General features: G+C 37.9%; 2 protein-coding genes across 2 annotated transcripts; both read left to right on the forward strand.

Moving 5' to 3' along the window:
- Nucleotides 1–1,060: 1,060 nt before the first annotated feature.
- On the forward strand, nt 1,061–6,368 carry htr3b (5-hydroxytryptamine (serotonin) receptor 3B; the record flags this gene model as incomplete). Its single annotated transcript, XM_067423081.1, has 9 exons — nt 1,061–1,097; nt 1,347–1,513; nt 1,742–1,786; nt 2,857–2,966; nt 3,227–3,396; nt 3,600–3,757; nt 5,916–5,959; nt 6,035–6,162; nt 6,268–6,368. Coding segments are annotated over exons 1-9 (960 nt in total), but the record flags the coding sequence as incomplete, so codon positions are not given.
- On the forward strand, nt 6,361–12,541 carry LOC137046619 (5-hydroxytryptamine receptor 3A). Its single transcript, XM_067423907.1, has 2 exons — nt 6,361–6,477; nt 11,707–12,541. Exons 1-2 carry the CDS (start codon nt 6,369–6,371, stop codon nt 11,970–11,972), a joined length of 375 nt encoding a protein of 124 aa, XP_067280008.1. The 5' UTR covers nt 6,361–6,368; the 3' UTR covers nt 11,973–12,541.
- Nucleotides 12,542–13,203: the final 662 nt, after the last annotated feature.

Here is a 13,203-nt window from a genome sequence, read left to right on the forward strand (position 1 = left end):
GTGCGCGCGCTTGGTAAACAGTCAAGAAACGTCTAAAGAAAGTCCTGTATGTGAACATTTCCTAACCCCCTAACCTATTAATCATGAAAATTTCCTCCAGACAGAGGTAATTTGGATTGCACGTAAATAATTGTCGATTTTGGTTGCCCAAAATGTAACGATTTATACGTGGGATTTCCTTCTTACAGTCATTTTGTTTAATTTCGTTGATAACAGTAATAGTAGATAATAGTACGCTATTTTTCCGACAATACTGTTACTTTTAAAAAGCTTAATAAATATACAGGGCCTAGTCCTATTGTAGCCAACTTATGTTACAATGCAACTCAAAATTGAAATATATATATCTCACAATATCAATATGGTTTGTATGGTGAGATTTTTCACACACAGCCTGTCCTAAACTTTGAAACATGTAGCTAATAAAAAGCAAGAACATGTTCTTTAAAGTAGAGGTTGCCGTTTGAAAACAGCTATGCTACACATGATGCTACACACTCGATTTACTGTGTATTTTAATACATATAGGCCTAGGCTAAGACTTCTTGATAAAGAATATTACAAAGTAAATAAAACACATTACAATGATTTTGTTAAAATGCACCAATTGAGAAAAGCAGCATTAATATCCTGCTCATGCCCAATATATAAATAAGAACTAAATGTGTTTTTGGACGTTTTTACTGACAATATTTTGATTGCGTAATTGTGATTAGCATTGTGTAGCATGACCTATTATTCTCTAGTAGTATATAGGGTCCATGAATTGAGCAGTCAGAGTACACATCCTATTCACTAAACCCAGATCTTCTTACCATCATAATGGAAAATCAATTTGCTAGAGTGGTGAGCAAGTTGCCGCTGTGCATTTGTTGCAGTCATGTGTACAACGACCATTCTGATGCTCCATGGCACTCTGCCGGAATAAAAGGCACTTTGTAATAGGGTACAATTTTAAAAGCTGGGACAAAGGCTGTGGAAAGGGATTTGAATATCTTTGCATTTTTGGAATTTATCTTGGAATTTATCTTGAAATTTAACTTGGAATTTAACTGGCAGGATGAGTCCTGTCCTCTTGGTATCTTTGTTACTGTCAGGTAAGTCCAGTGCTGCTTCTTGTTTTTACTGTATTAAGTATAGGCTACTATAATAAAGTTATAGCTGCTTGCATTAACATTTATTATTCAAAGGATGCAACACATCTAAACCTTTTAAGACAGTTTAAAAAGCCAACTAACCTTTCAGTGAATTATGTAATTATTGTGCATTTTATGGAATAACAAAATGCCAAACCCTACTGATAATTATAACAACCAATATCTGCCTTTATAAACATTTCTGTACAGTTATTCCACAGGCTCAGTTAGTCCCAGAGAAACCAAAGAGATCTGCTCTTAACCAACTCACCAGGTTATTGCTTCGCAAATACAACAATGGAGTTCGGCCTGTCCAGAACTGGACCAAACCAACTACCATTTACATTGACCTTATAATCCAGTCTGTCCTGGATGTGGTAAGTTCATGTTAACCTTTAGAGAGATAATGTGTATTATTTGCTCATCATATGATCAATATTGCATATATATCTTTCACTTTAAGCTATGCAATGCGTGCAAATTGCAATGCATAGGAGTGTTCACAGTTTTATTTTTTTTAACTAAATAAACATTAAGCACAGGTGTTAAAGTCTTTGATTTCCATGTCAGTATAATAAAGTAATTTTGCACCTGTCTTTTCACAGGATGGACAGACTCAGAAAGTTACCACCAGTATTTGGTATCGCCAAGTTAGTATCAAGTAATTTGTTTAATTAGTGGTAATTATTCATAATGAAATCAGCAGCATGGTTGTATATGCATAAAATACTATTCTGGGGTTTCCCGTACAACAACGTAATTCACTGCTTAACTACCATAGTATGCTGCATTGTTGAAGAAAACAAGCTAGTCACAACTGTTTCCTGAAACCATTGCCGCAAATCTGTAGTTCCAAACCACATTGGTTAATGATGTTACGCAGGTGGTGGATATACTTAAGTTTTTACAAATAATTATGGACATGGCAACTGAGGACTAATTTATATTTTTCTCAGTTTTGCTTTATTTCCAGATTCAAATAGGCTCGTTCTTACTTACTAGAGCACGTCAGCACATGCGCACTTTTCAAAACAGGTGCTTGAAATCTCTTGACAAAACTAAGAGACATAAACGACATTTGAATGTATTCCAAATAAAAGATATAGATTGTACAAAATGTCAGCTTGCTTATTTTTCTCAAGATAAGGATTTTCAAACAAAAATCTATGCTTCTAACCACAGGTCGAGAGCCGTCGTTGCAACCACACAAGTTTTCGATGCTGTTTGCGAACGTTAGTTGGAACTATGGCTTTGGGAAACACTGACTGGTTGAACTATGCTGATAATGACAGAACTTGCTACCATAGCTGGCTAACGATACTTTTGGGAAACGCACCCCAGATTAGTCTAATATGTATTTTTTAATAAATGGTTTTTAATTACTTTAACCTGAACATGTACTCTAATTCTGAATATTATCAACAAACCAATATTTATATTTCACAAGAGATATAGCTACATACCGAAGTATAAATGGCATGTCATTTACAAACAAGTTATTACAACAAACAGTTATTACTTTAAAAGAATAATGCAATGAATAAAGAGGAGATTTATAAAAGACATTTAATATTACCTTTCTGAGACAGGTCCAGCAAAGAAACACATACACAATAATCGGATTTTCAAATGCATGAAATCTGAACGTTTGAGCGATCTGAATCTTTCTCATGGGAGCTGCTAGGTGGTAACACTAAACCACATTACTCTAATGTTTCAGATTTGGAACGATGAGTTTCTTGTTTGGGATCCTGAAGAGTTTGATGGAATCACTGAAATATCGCTGTCCTCCGATGCCATCTGGGTGCCTGATGTCATCATAAGTGAATTGTATGTACATGATAGATATATCTTTCATGCCCACATTATAAGCTCCTTTTGTTTTCTGAAAATTAATTTTGTCAAGTTATACTTCCATTGCATCATGTGTCTTCCTCTCTCTGTCTGTCTGACTCTCTCTCTCTCTCTCTCTCTCTCTCTCTCTCTCTCTCTCTCTCTCTCTCTCTCTCTCTCTCTCTCTCTCTCTCTCTCTCTCTCTCTCTCTCTCTCTCTCTCTCTCTCTCTCTCTCTCTCTCTCTCTCTCTCTACAGCGTCGATGTTGGCAAATCCCCAGTCATCCCATATGTTTATGTCAACTGCTCAGGAATAGTAAAAAACTACAAACCCATCCAGGTGGTCTCAGCCTGTCACCTGGAGATTTATGCCTTTCCCTTTGACAAGCAGAACTGCACTCTGACCTTTCGCAGCTGGCTCCACTCAGGTAAATGACTCACTCATACATAGCTCACGCTTACACTCCTTTGGAAACAAGCTAGTCTCCATATAATGAGAGTTCCTGTGATTACTTTGATAAGCCCTGGTTAGAATCTTTCAAAAGCTGACACTTTAAATAAGCTCTGTACAAACCTGCCAACTCTTAATTCTACAATAACTCAATGAACTGCTGATGTGTTTCTCTGACAGTGAGTGAAGTGGATTTAGCTCTGTGGAGGCCTGCTGAGGAAATCGCCAATGACACAAGAGGGTTCATGAATGATGGTGAATGGGAGCTGCTGTCTGTCCCTTCTCACTATTGTACATTGGATCTAGAGGACAGATACTACGCGCAGATTCAGTTTAATGTGAGGATTATTCAATCAGTAAAAATGACATCCATTGACAGCTTTAGATTAAAATTTTAAAATTTTCATTTTGTTTGTATTAGTAGTATTCAAATACACATTGTTTCAGAGCAGCTTTACAGAAAACGTTAATGTTAATAATATCCTTATATCTCTATGCCTGTTGATTAGACCTGGGCGATAATAAAGTTTACATTCTGCAATGATATAAACAATTAAGCAGTTGAGATTTGCTGTATATTGTATGTTGCTTAACGTGAGTGCGCTTATGTGGATATATATATATATATATATATATATATATATATATATATATATATATATATATATATATATATATATACACACTCACCTAAAGGATTATTAGGAACACCATACTAATACTATTTGACCCACTTTCGCCTTCAGAACTGCCTTAATTCTATGTGGCATTGATTCAACATGGTGCTGAAAGCATTCTTTAGAAATGTTGGCCTATATTAATAGGAAAGCATCTTGCAGTTGATGGAGATTTGTGGGATGCACATCCAGGGCACGAAGCTCCCGTTCCACCACATCCCAAAGATGCTCTATTGGGTTGATATCTGGTGACTGTGAGGGCCATTTTAGTACAGTGAACTCATTGTCATGTTCAAGAAACCAATTTTAATTTTTGTCCAATTTTTGTTGTGGCTTCACAAATGCTTTGCTGCATACCGCGTTTGTAACGAGTGGTTATTTCAGTCAAAGTTGTTCTTCTATCAGCTTGAATCAGTCGGCCCATTCTCCTCTGACCTCTAGCATCAACAAGGCATTTTCGCCCACAGGACTGCCGCATACTGGATGTTTTTCACTTTTCACACCATTCTTTGTAAACCCTAGAAATGGTTGTGTGTGAAAATCCCAGTAACTGAGTAGATTGTGAAATACTCAGACCGGCCCATCTGGCACCAACAACCATGCCATGCTCAAAATTGCTTAAATCACCTTTTTTCCCTCCATTCTGACATTCAGCTTGGCGTTCAGGAGATTGTCTTGACCAGGACCACACCCCTAAATGCATTGAAGCAACTGCCATGTGATTGGTTGATTAGATAATTGCATTAATGAAAAATTGAACAGGTGTTCCTAATAATCCTTTAGGTATTTATATATATATTCAGCCAAGTTATTTTAGTAGTTGTAGTTTGGAGTTATTATTATTAGACAATAATTTTGTCTGCTTAAAATGTATTAAAGTCAACTGCAAGTTCATATTTAATCAACAACCGATAGACAGAGCCAAGTCTCTGCTCTACGTTTCTTTTTCAATCACTTCACTCAGATGTATGTCAATATAGGAAAGATATGTCACTATTTCCTTCACATTGTGACTTTAAAATCAAATGTGATTTAATTTCAAAATATTATATTACATTATATACAGTATTTCCATTTAAATTTAACATTTTATTTAAATAATTAAAATTAATAAAATGAAATAATAAATGTTCAATGTTGAATTTGGTGTTTGACAGATGTCCATTTCGGAGACTGATTGAGACATTAGGCACATAACAGTCCGCCGGACACTAGAGTACTGGCAGTACACAGTCTGATGTGCCACAACCCATCTCCAACCTTTGCATGGCTGTTAGTGGAGTCACACTAATGCTAATAGATGAGGCTTAGCGGCAGACAACACACAGCAAGGATGATGATAATGAGACTGTCTTTCTGGCATTTGATCAATGAACGTCGTGTTCAGTGGGAGGAATTGGCCAATAGCTCAAAGCTCGTGAGCAATCCACCCTGTTCCACTAAGATGCACACACCATGGAAACGGCTGTGTTCTTTGATTACCTTTGCTCTGCGGCTCATTGCTGAAGCCATTTAGAGATCCATATTTGTGTTTTTACTCATTGGGCAAATGGGTAGGGAACATGTTTAAGTCAGTATGAAATTGCTCTTTGTTGTACTGTGAAAGCTTAAGCAACCTTAAATAAGGAAAGTGAAATGGATGGTCCTGATCCAGATGAGGGGCAGTGAGAGGAAATAGCTCAATGGCGGTGACGTTGGGTTCTCAGGGGGAGCTGAGGTGTGGGAAAACAATTTCAGTTCTAGAATGAGAAATTGGACCGATTTAGCAAATCCAGGAAATGGGGAGAAGGCTTAAGCTTGTTATGTAATTCCTCTTCAGACACAGCCATTTCAGACTCTGAGAGCAAATTTTTCTGATGGCAAGTGATGAAATAAATATCACCCACAGAACATTCAGTTTCAGCCACTCTGTCTCTCTCTCTGAAGGTGCTGAACCAGTTTCTATCTGCCTCCAAACAGTGGAACTCGCATCACTTTCAAGACCAGCATTCTCCTGGGCTTCACTGTAATCAGAGTCAATCTGATGGATGAAATCCCTGCCACAGCCATTAAAACACCCCTCATTGGTATAGTACAGGCAGAGCCTTCCTAATTACAATGTTCCCCTGTTAACAACACTGATGGGCTGCACCCTCACCTTACTGACAACAATGTCTCTCTTTTTGCCATAGGGGTCTTCTTTGCTGTTTGCATGGCGCTGCTGGTGCTTAGTTTGTCATTGTCCATTTTCGTAGTGAAGCTTTTGCATTACAGTGAAACAGAAGTCAAGGAGATGTCCATATCTGCTTGCTTGCTAGACAAATATGGCTCAATGGACCAGAGCTTTATTGAGAGCGCTTTCACTTCAATGAAGACACTGGATGATATGGACCAGTCAGGGGGTAGGCGAGAGAATATCACCCAGTTATTATGCTGTTTACAGGTTCTATATGCTGATATTAGTTTTAAATAAATGCTAACAATACAATATTAGTACTGTTAATATTAAACAAATGAATGCTGTAAAAAAAAAAATATATATATATATATATATATATATATATATATATATATATATATATATATATATATATATATATATATATATATATATATTTTAATATATATATTTTTTTACAGCATTCATTTGTTTAATATTAACAGTACTAATATTGTATTGTTAGCATTTATTTAATTCAAAACATTATATACAGGTGCAGGTCATATAATTAGAAGAATATCATCAAAAAGTGCATTTATTTCACTAATTACATTCAAAAAGTTAAACTTGTATATTATATTCTTTCATTACACAAAAAAACTGATATTTTTCAAATGTTTATTTCTTTTAATTTTGATAATTATAACTGACAACTAAGGAAATTCCCAAATTCAGTATCTCAGAAAATTTGAATATTGTGGATCCATGGATTTCAAAGGGACCACGAAAGTGACACTCCATCATGTAACCAAATATTTTTTTTCTCATGTGCACTTAAAGACTTATTATACATAAATCCTTTTTACAGTTTTTCTCAGTCACTTTTGCACATTTCTCGAATCATCCTCGACATTTGCCAAATGGTAAGTGCATTTCTCAAAACAATTTGTACAAAGAGCAAAATGTCTCTTACTCGAAATCCTTCGTTCATCTCTCAAAAGTAAATATCATGTAGGCGCCATCAGAATGACAAGTCCTTGTGTATGGATAACAGTCAAATTGCTTAGTCATGTTTTCAATATAACAGTGTACTCTGGAGGGATGTTGATATGGTGAAAGTTTTGATGACAACTATTGTAAATTGTAGGTTACACCTTAGTGTATGTGGGAATTTGATAACCAGCAGCCATATCACCCTGTAGCCCAAGACTGGTTTCCCACTGAAGCTAAGCAGGGCTGAGCCTGGTCAGTACCTGGATGGGAGACAAACTGGGAAAACCAGGTAGCTGCTGGTAGAGGTGTTAGTGAGGCCAGCAGGGGGTGCTCACCCTGTGGTCTGTGTGGGTCCTAACACCCCAGTATAGTGATGGGGACACTGTACTGTCAATGAGCACCGTCCTTTGGATGAGACATTAAACCGAGGTCCCGACTCTCTGTGGTCGTTAAAAATCCCAGGATGTCCTTCGATAAAGAGAAGGGGTGTAACCCCGGCATCCTGGCCAAATTTGCCCACTGGCCCCTGTCCATCATGGCCTCCTAATAATCCCCATATCCTGATTGGCTTCATCACTCTGTCTCCTCTCCACCAATCAGCTGGTGTGTGGTGAGCATTCTGACGCAATATGGCTGCCGTCGCATCATCTGGGTGGGTGCTGCACATTGGTGGTGGTTAAGGAGATTCCCCCTTCTATGTAAAGCGCTTTGAGTGCCTAGAAAAGCGCTATATAAATGTAATGAATTATTCATTATTATTATTGATTGCAAGAGACTGGACAAGAATTTACATGTATGCTTTTACTGTGTGTACTGTAATTTGTTGGCAGACCATGTCATTGGGATACGACAGCACTGCATAGCACAAAGAAAAGGAAAAAAAATTGAAATTTGAACATAGGACAATATCCTGGTGGAAAACTGAGCAGTACTGTGGAATTACAGTACAGTTACCTACACCTCCAGACGTTCCCGTCTGTTGAGCCACAAATTCTCATCCACATCAACGAAAATCTTTAGAAAAAAAGTCTAATGGAAATGTATAGAAATATGCTTGACATATTATGACAACTTGTTCAACCATTTTTCATGTAAAGACTTATGCTATGAAATAATGCCGAAATGTTGTGGGGGTGAAACTATTAAAGGGGGGGTGAAACACTCAGTTTCAGTCAGTGTCATGTCAATCTTGAGTACCTATAGAGTAGCATTGCATCCTGCATATCTCCGAAAAGTCTTTATTTTTTTTATAATTATATAAGAAAGATGCGCTGTTCCGAGTCTTTCCGAAAAAAGCCGAGCGGGTGGGGGCGTATCGTGTGAGCGGAGCTAAATAATGACGTGTGCACGCTGCTGCTATTGTGTTGAGTCGAGTGCGTCGTAAAGCTGTCATCCCTAACAGCGGGAAAAAAACTTTATTCAAAATAAAAATATGGCTTTTAATCAGATACAGCTATACATCTATGATCCGGAATCAGACCCAGAGGCTGCAGTTGAACAGGAGCAGCAGCAAAAACGACTAGAGCAGGACGTCTCTATGTGGTACAAGTTATACACTAACTATATAATATGCTTAGCGGCTTGTGTTATTTACATATTTATACTTGAATTATATCGTCGTATTTTTGTCTTTGAAGGTGTACATGTGGGAAGTGCAGTTGTGCACGTGTGTGTGTGTGTGTGTGTTTACGCGTGGTTTGTGTAGACGTTAGTAAGCGGACTGGTTTTGCACGGCAGGTTAAGTTAGTGTTTACATAGAAAGACACGGAATAGTAGCGCATTTGAATGAAGAAGCGTGCTTATTTAGTTCAACATATTTCCCCACTCTTTGTGTATTGTTGTTTGGAGTGCTTTTACAATACACAAACATAAAGTTACACATATAGTGGCCAGCTAAACAAATGTACACGCACTACACATCACATGCTCCATTGATCAATTAACTATACGTGATCATGTTTGGGCTACTTGATGAGCATAGGCAAAAACCCAGACATTTCAAGCAGTCTCACTCACCGCCTGCGGTTCTAACGTTGGGACCTTTATCGTTGGGACTGCTCCATCCTTCAGCATTAGGCGATCGGGAAAATCCGGCGTCGAGCTGGGCCTTGTTTATGAAACAGTCGGCACCGAAATGCAGCGAACAGATATAAACATTCGCGCAACTCAGTTGCTGATCCGGAAAAGCAAATTACATCCACTGTTGCCTTAACGCTGGGTTTTTGGGGAATCTGTGCAGGACTGTCTTGGTCTGGCAAACAAAAACGCACTTTTTTGGTGACATTGTAATTGTGCACATCACCTGTGCAGCAGCCTACGAGCCAGCGCTTTGATGGGCGTAGCCTGTTACTTTCGCTCTCTCCCTCTCTCTCTCTCTCTCTCATGCTCTTCCGGTAGAATTGTCCGTAAAGCCCATACAAGGAAATTCCGCCCCCATTAACGTCAAAGGGGACGCATGATCGCAAAAAACTTGCCGAAACTTATGACTAACCGGAAGTAGTATTTTTGACAAAGAAATACTCCCATCAAACGTCCACCTTAACTTTTGAAACTTTGTCCATGTTTAGTATGGGAATCCATGTCTTTAACAGTGTAAAAAGATCAGTATGCATGAAACAGCATTTCACCCCCCCTTTAAACAGAGACCCAATATAATACATTTTGATCATGACATAAGCAATTGATAATCTAGGAAACTGCAGAGAATTTACATAATCCTTTGCGACTTGTTAAAAAAAAACAAGAAACTGATTTTTTGATGTGCACAAGTGACACGATGTGAAGACTGAACAGGAAGTTTTGAGAATTTCAATTCTGATCTGAGAAAAGTACCAAAATGACTGAGAAAAACTGTAAAAGAGCATCCAGAATTTTCAGTTTCAGCCCAGAATTTTAATTTCTGTGCATTCCTTATATATACTGCCAACTGCCATGTGATTGGTTGATTAGATAATTGGATTAATGAGAAATTGAACAGGCATTCCTAATATATATATACAGGTCCTTCTAAAAAAATAGCATATTGTGAAAAAGTTCATTATTTTCCATAATGTAATGATAAAAATTAAACTTTCATATATTTTAGATTCATTGCACACCAACTGAAATATTTCAGGTCTTTTATTGTTTTAACACTGATGATTTTGGCATACAGCTCATGAAAACCCAAAATTCCTAAAAAAAAAAATAGCATATTTCATCCGACCAATAAAAGAAAAGTGTTTTTAATACAAAAAAAAGTCAACCTTCAAATAATTATGTTCAGTTATACACTCAATATTTGGTCGGGAATCCTTTTGCAGAAATGACTGCTTCAGTGCGGCGTGGCATGGAGGCGATCAGCCTGTGCCACTGCTGAGGTGTTATGGAGGCCCAGGAAGCTTCGATAGCGGCCTTAAGCTCATCTAGAGTGTTGGGTCTTGCGTAGCTCAACTTTCTCTTCACAATATCCCACAGATTCTCTATGGGGTTCAGGTCAGGAGAGTTGGCAGACCAATTGAGCACAGTAATACCATGGTCAGTAAACCATTTACCAGTGGTTTTGCCACTGTGAGCAGGTGCCAGGTCGTCGAAAAACGAAATCTTCATCACCATAAAGCTTTTCAGCAGATGGAAGCATGAAGTGCTCCAAAATCTTCTGATAGCTCGCTGCATTGACCCTGCCCTTGACAAAACACAGTGGACCAACACCAGCAGCTGACATGGCACCCCAGACCATCACTGACTGTGGGTACTTGACACTGGACTTCAGGCATTTTGGCATTTCCTTCTCCCCAGTCTCCCTCCAGACTCTGGCACCTTGATTTCCGAATGACATGCAAAATTTGCTTTCATCCGAAAAAAGTACTTTGGACCACTGAGCAACAGTCCAGTGCTGCTTCTCTGTAGGCCAAAATTGTCTTGACCTGGGGAATGCGGCACCTGTAGCCCATTTCCTGCACACGCCTGTGCACGGTGGCTCTGGATGTTTCTACTCCAGACTCAGTCCACTGCTTCCGCAGGTCCCCCAAGGTCTGGAATCGGTCCTTCTCCACAATCTTCCTCAGGGTCCAGTCACCTCTTCTCGCTGTGCAGCGTTTTTTTGCCACACTTTTTCCTTCCCACAGAATTCCCACTGAGGTGCCTTGATACAGCACTCTGGGAACAGCTTATTTGTTCAGAAATTTCATTCTGTGTCTTACCCTCTCGCTTGAGGTTGTCAATGATGGCCTTCTGGACAGGGTCGGGTCGGGTCGGCAGTCTTACCCATGATTGCGGTTTTGAGTAATGAACCAGGCTGGGAGTTTTTAAAAGCCTGAAGAATCTTTTGCAGGTGTTTAGAGTTAATTAGTTAATTAGATGATTAGGTAAATAGCACGTTTAGAGAACCTTTTCATGATATGCTAATTTTTTGAGAAGGACCTGTATATGCAATAGTCACATTCACATACTATACCACATGCTTCTAAATGGCTTAATAGTGTTCTCTTTGATTCAGGCTACGGGTCTGATCTCTCTCCAGAGCCAGACCTGTTCTCCCTGACAGATGTCTCAAACTGTGACTCTCCACTGGAGAAAATCCTGCAGGAGGTGATGTCTCTCAGGCTGTACCTTCAGGAGGAGGACGATGAGGAAAGCTCACAGTCCTACTGGGTGGAACTGTGCCTGAAAGTGGACAGGCTCCTCTTCTGCATGTACCTGCTGATTATGTTCATCTATGTCATGACTCTACTGCTGCTCTGGGGCACCTGGAGCTCTGCCTGAAAGTCGGAATGAGGAGGTGGTAGGGGGAAAAAAGGTGTGAGGAGAAGAGAAAGTCAAAAACGCAGGCAGGGAGGATGGAGAAAATTTAAAACAAAGTGACAGATTCAATAACTGCAGATCCAGTTTTAAAGTATAAACAATGTTTTGCAATTTATGCCTGCTATTAACATTATTTCAGATTCTGCAGATTGACGCTGAGATCAGTTTCCTAAGGAGATTATTGTAAAACATGTTTGAACTTTCTTTCTGATGTAAAAACCATTATGACTAGCTGCCAGCAAGTATTTAGTATGTGTTTGTATCGAGTGGAAAAGGAAAACAAATTGTAGTAATTTGTATTATTTGTATTTGTGTATATTGTCTTTCTCTTACATGCTTCTCTCGTAATACTCTTTTATTTGTAGCTCATCTCTCTGACATAAATTTGCAGCCCACTCATAAAAAATGGAGGTGTTTATTTATGTTAAAGTGGGATATCAGTAGGCTACATTTATTTCTTACCACTGAATTGTACAGTTTAAACAGACATGCCTCTTTTGGTCTGTAAACAAAAACTTATCAATTATTTAACATCAAGTTCTCTTCAGTAAGGGAGTCAAATCTATCCAGATTTCTATTTACTCTCACATGATCACATCTATATTAATTATAAAGTAATTATTCAATAAAGAGATTGATAAATGAATGTTAGTCAGTTTCTGTTTTTTGTCATGTGTTGTTGGTATGTTTTGATTTGTAGAACATTATTCTAACGTTATTTTAACGTTCCCAGAACATTATTTTAATATTCCTCTGATGTTATTCTAATATTCTCCTATTTTAACATTCCCAGAACATCATCCATATTATGGCTTAAATAAGATTACATTTGTCGATTAATATGATTTACTTTATTTCACAGGGGTACCCAGATTAATACATTTCAAAGGTATCTTAATGGTATCTATAATTTTGTTGGTATATGTACATGTGGAGATATTGAAGAAAATTAAAACTCGTAATGTATAATCTTAAAATGGCTTAATTATGTTATATAAACACATTTTACTATAACTGCTTTGCTGAGAGGATTTTTACTGTTGTAAAACATAAACATAATTAATTAATTGGTATTGTTTGGAGATTTTGTTCTGCTTAAACTCCCCAATAATATTTTATTATTATTTAATTATTATTGATAGAATTTATGTCCTGTATGGTCCAAAAATCGTACTAATGAAAATACAATGGG

The sequence above is a fragment of the Pseudorasbora parva genome, chromosome 18 (assembly GCF_024679245.1).
Source record: "Pseudorasbora parva isolate DD20220531a chromosome 18, ASM2467924v1, whole genome shotgun sequence".
Taxonomy (NCBI): domain Eukaryota; kingdom Metazoa; phylum Chordata; class Actinopteri; order Cypriniformes; family Gobionidae; genus Pseudorasbora; species Pseudorasbora parva.

What these genes read in the sequence shown, in the direction of transcription:
- LOC137046619 (XM_067423907.1), top strand. Translation starts at nt 6,369, where the DNA reads ATGTCCATATCTGCTTGCTTGCTAGACAAATATGGCTCAATGGACCAG. An exon ending in TGATATGGACCAGTCAGGGG is followed by an intron (nt 6,478 to 11,706) that starts GTAGGCGAGAGA and finishes TCTTTGATTCAG; the next exon opens with GCTACGGGTCTGATCTCTCT.